Consider the following 2,427-nt stretch of genomic DNA (forward strand, 5'->3'; position numbering starts at 1 on the left):
GGGGGTGGGGGGAGTGTGTGAGGCGGGAGCTCCTGGACCTCAGGCTCCGTCAGCTTCTGTTCTGCATAGGAACACTGGGCCCTCCTCGCCTCCCCTGAGGGACACGCTGTCTCCGTGCCCCATCTTGTCCTTGTTTCCTGCAGCCTGAGTCCCATCTCCCAACCAGCTCATTGCAGCCCCTGCCCACCCTCTCATATGCCCCACCCCACCGAGGTTTCCCCACGCAAACCAAGGGGACCCTCTCATCTCTATGCCCCACGAAGACAGAGCAAGCTCTGTGAGAACTACAGAGAGCGATGGGGAGCCGTGAGGCCGGTAAAATGAGCGCTTCCTCGCTCCCTTAGCTCCATGGACCTGCCTCCCCTGCCCTTAGCTCTGGGCCACAGCCTTTGTCCTTGTCCCCTTGTCCCCTTGTCCCTGTCTATCGCCCCCAGAAAGGATCCAAGAAACAGGCCCTCTTAGGAGTGAGCAACTAGTAAGGCTGACAACGCTCGCATTTTCATCAGGACAGCGGTCTTGTGCTAAAGGGATGAGTATATTACAGACACAGAGACGCGAGGGAAGGCAGTGTCTTTAGGGTGGAGAAGCAGGCCTCCCCGAGACCCCCATCAGCTCCACTGCCAGCCCCCTGCACAGCACTGGCAGGTCCCACCCACTTGTTGGTGGGGCTGAAGACGAAGAAGGAGCTGGCTTCGGGAATGGGCACCGCCTTTTCCTTCAGCTGCAGCTCAGCCAGGGGGCGGGGCCGGGGGCTCACTGGGATCTCAGGCTCATCTTCTTCATCGTCTCCTAGGGGAAGGCGGGGAGAGAGAAACTGGGTTGGGGGCACCTTCCCATGCCTTGCTGGTGCTCTGATTTCTGCGTCCGGAGCCTTCCTATGAGCCTGTCCAGCTGGCATACCAAGGCGACAGCAGGGCAGTGTGGGACACGAGGATGCGACAGGACCGAGCGCAGTCACCCCCCCACCTCACCCCGCCCCCAGCAGGTTTAAGCTGTCAGGGGTGTTTGAGGCAGACCCAGAACCTTCTAGAGGTGAGAGCAGGGAGCCTTACTACTGCATCTCCCATCTCAGGGAGAGATCCTCCAATCTCCCACGGGGGGAGGGTTGTGGAGCCCTGAGGTCCGGTCTCGGCTCTGGCACAAACTTTCTGGACAGTGAGCCCCTTCCCCTTCCAGAACCACTTTCCCAGGCTGTGGGCCTGGTGGCAGGTGGGTGGGCTTGGGAACAGACTCGAAGGTCTTCCCCTGGGCAGGGGTCTACAATCAGTCACCTCACAGGGGAACCCCCAGCACGCAGAACCATTGCTCAATGCGTGCTGAGTCTCAGCCAGTTCCCAATGTTGAGCCATGTAAGTAGGAGAGAGGGAGAGGCTGACGGTCCAGGTGCGTGTGCAGGGGCTCATAGGCTTCAGGGGAGAGCTGAGTGCCTGAGGTCTTTAGTTCCAGGGCCGGAGATCTAGTGACTAATGTTGGGGTGCCCCCTCCTCTTACAGGTGCTGGCCAGCCCTGTGGCTCCCCGAGCCCAACCACGCTGCCTCCTCCCTACCCGCTAGCTGCCCCTGGCCTTCAGCCTCACCCTGACTGACAGAGACCCTCAGGGGCTGCCCCTGCAGCTCTGCAGCCTGCAGGCCCCCTCAGTCCCCCAGAATCTCATGCTGCTCCCCCTGGAGCCTGAACGCCTCTTCTTCCTCAGAACGAGCCTCAGGACCATCGCTCCTACCTTACCTGAGGCGCGCTTTCTGATTCACTGCGAGGACCGCTATTCTTAGGGTTAGCGTCTTTGCCCCTTTCGCACCCACTTCTTGCTTTCTCAGTTTGTTAATCCAGTTGCACGTATCCTGAGTTGTGGGCCCTTTCAAAGCATTTTTGCAGAGAAGTAAGGTATACAGAAACATATCCAGTCTCTTTGGTAAGGCTGCTCTTCCAGCTGCCCAGCCCCCAGCCTCTCTACCCTCCTGGCTTCTTTGGCCCCCCTCCTGCCCCCGCACTAAAGGCCTTGTCTGAAGGTTCCCGGGGCCAGCCCCTCACCCTGTGCTCACCAAGCTCTCCCCAGGAATCGATGGCAGTTCTCTGAGGGCCCCGTGACCAGGGGAGTGCAGCCTGAGTGTGCATCTTTGGCAGATCTCTTTCCAATATCCCTGGACTTGCCCACCCCACCTCTGTGCTCCCACACTTCAGTGCGCAAGCTCACTTTCTCAGTCCCGTGCCATGCCTAGCCCAGAGAGCCCCCCTGGAGTGTGGGGTCACTGGGGGAACAGAGCTAACCAACGGATCCCACCATAGAACGCATGGCAGAGCCCGGAGTGACCTGGTGCTCTGAAGCACCTGAGCAAACCTCTCTAGGAGGCGGACACCCTCGGGAAGCCTGTTAGGATGGATGAGTCAGTGAGCTCCCACCCACCAGTGGGATCCATGAGGTCCACTGGC

General features: G+C 60.0%; 1 protein-coding gene across 1 annotated transcript in view; it reads right to left on the reverse strand.

The window, feature by feature from the left end:
- The window catches only part of CACNA1S (calcium voltage-gated channel subunit alpha1 S), an 88,854-nt gene that overhangs the window by 39,278 nt on the left and 47,149 nt on the right, over positions 1-2,427 (reverse strand). Inside the window, exon 16 of the mRNA XM_004700078.1 lies at positions 653-858. Coding sequence (XP_004700135.1) covers positions 653-858 — 206 coding nt within the window. The remainder of the gene's footprint in view (positions 1-652; positions 859-2,427) is intronic.

This window comes from Echinops telfairi, unplaced genomic scaffold (genome assembly GCF_000313985.2).
Source record: "Echinops telfairi isolate 266 unplaced genomic scaffold, ASM31398v2 ScPeMD7_7424;HRSCAF=8462, whole genome shotgun sequence".
Lineage (NCBI taxonomy): Eukaryota > Metazoa > Chordata > Mammalia > Afrosoricida > Tenrecidae > Echinops > Echinops telfairi.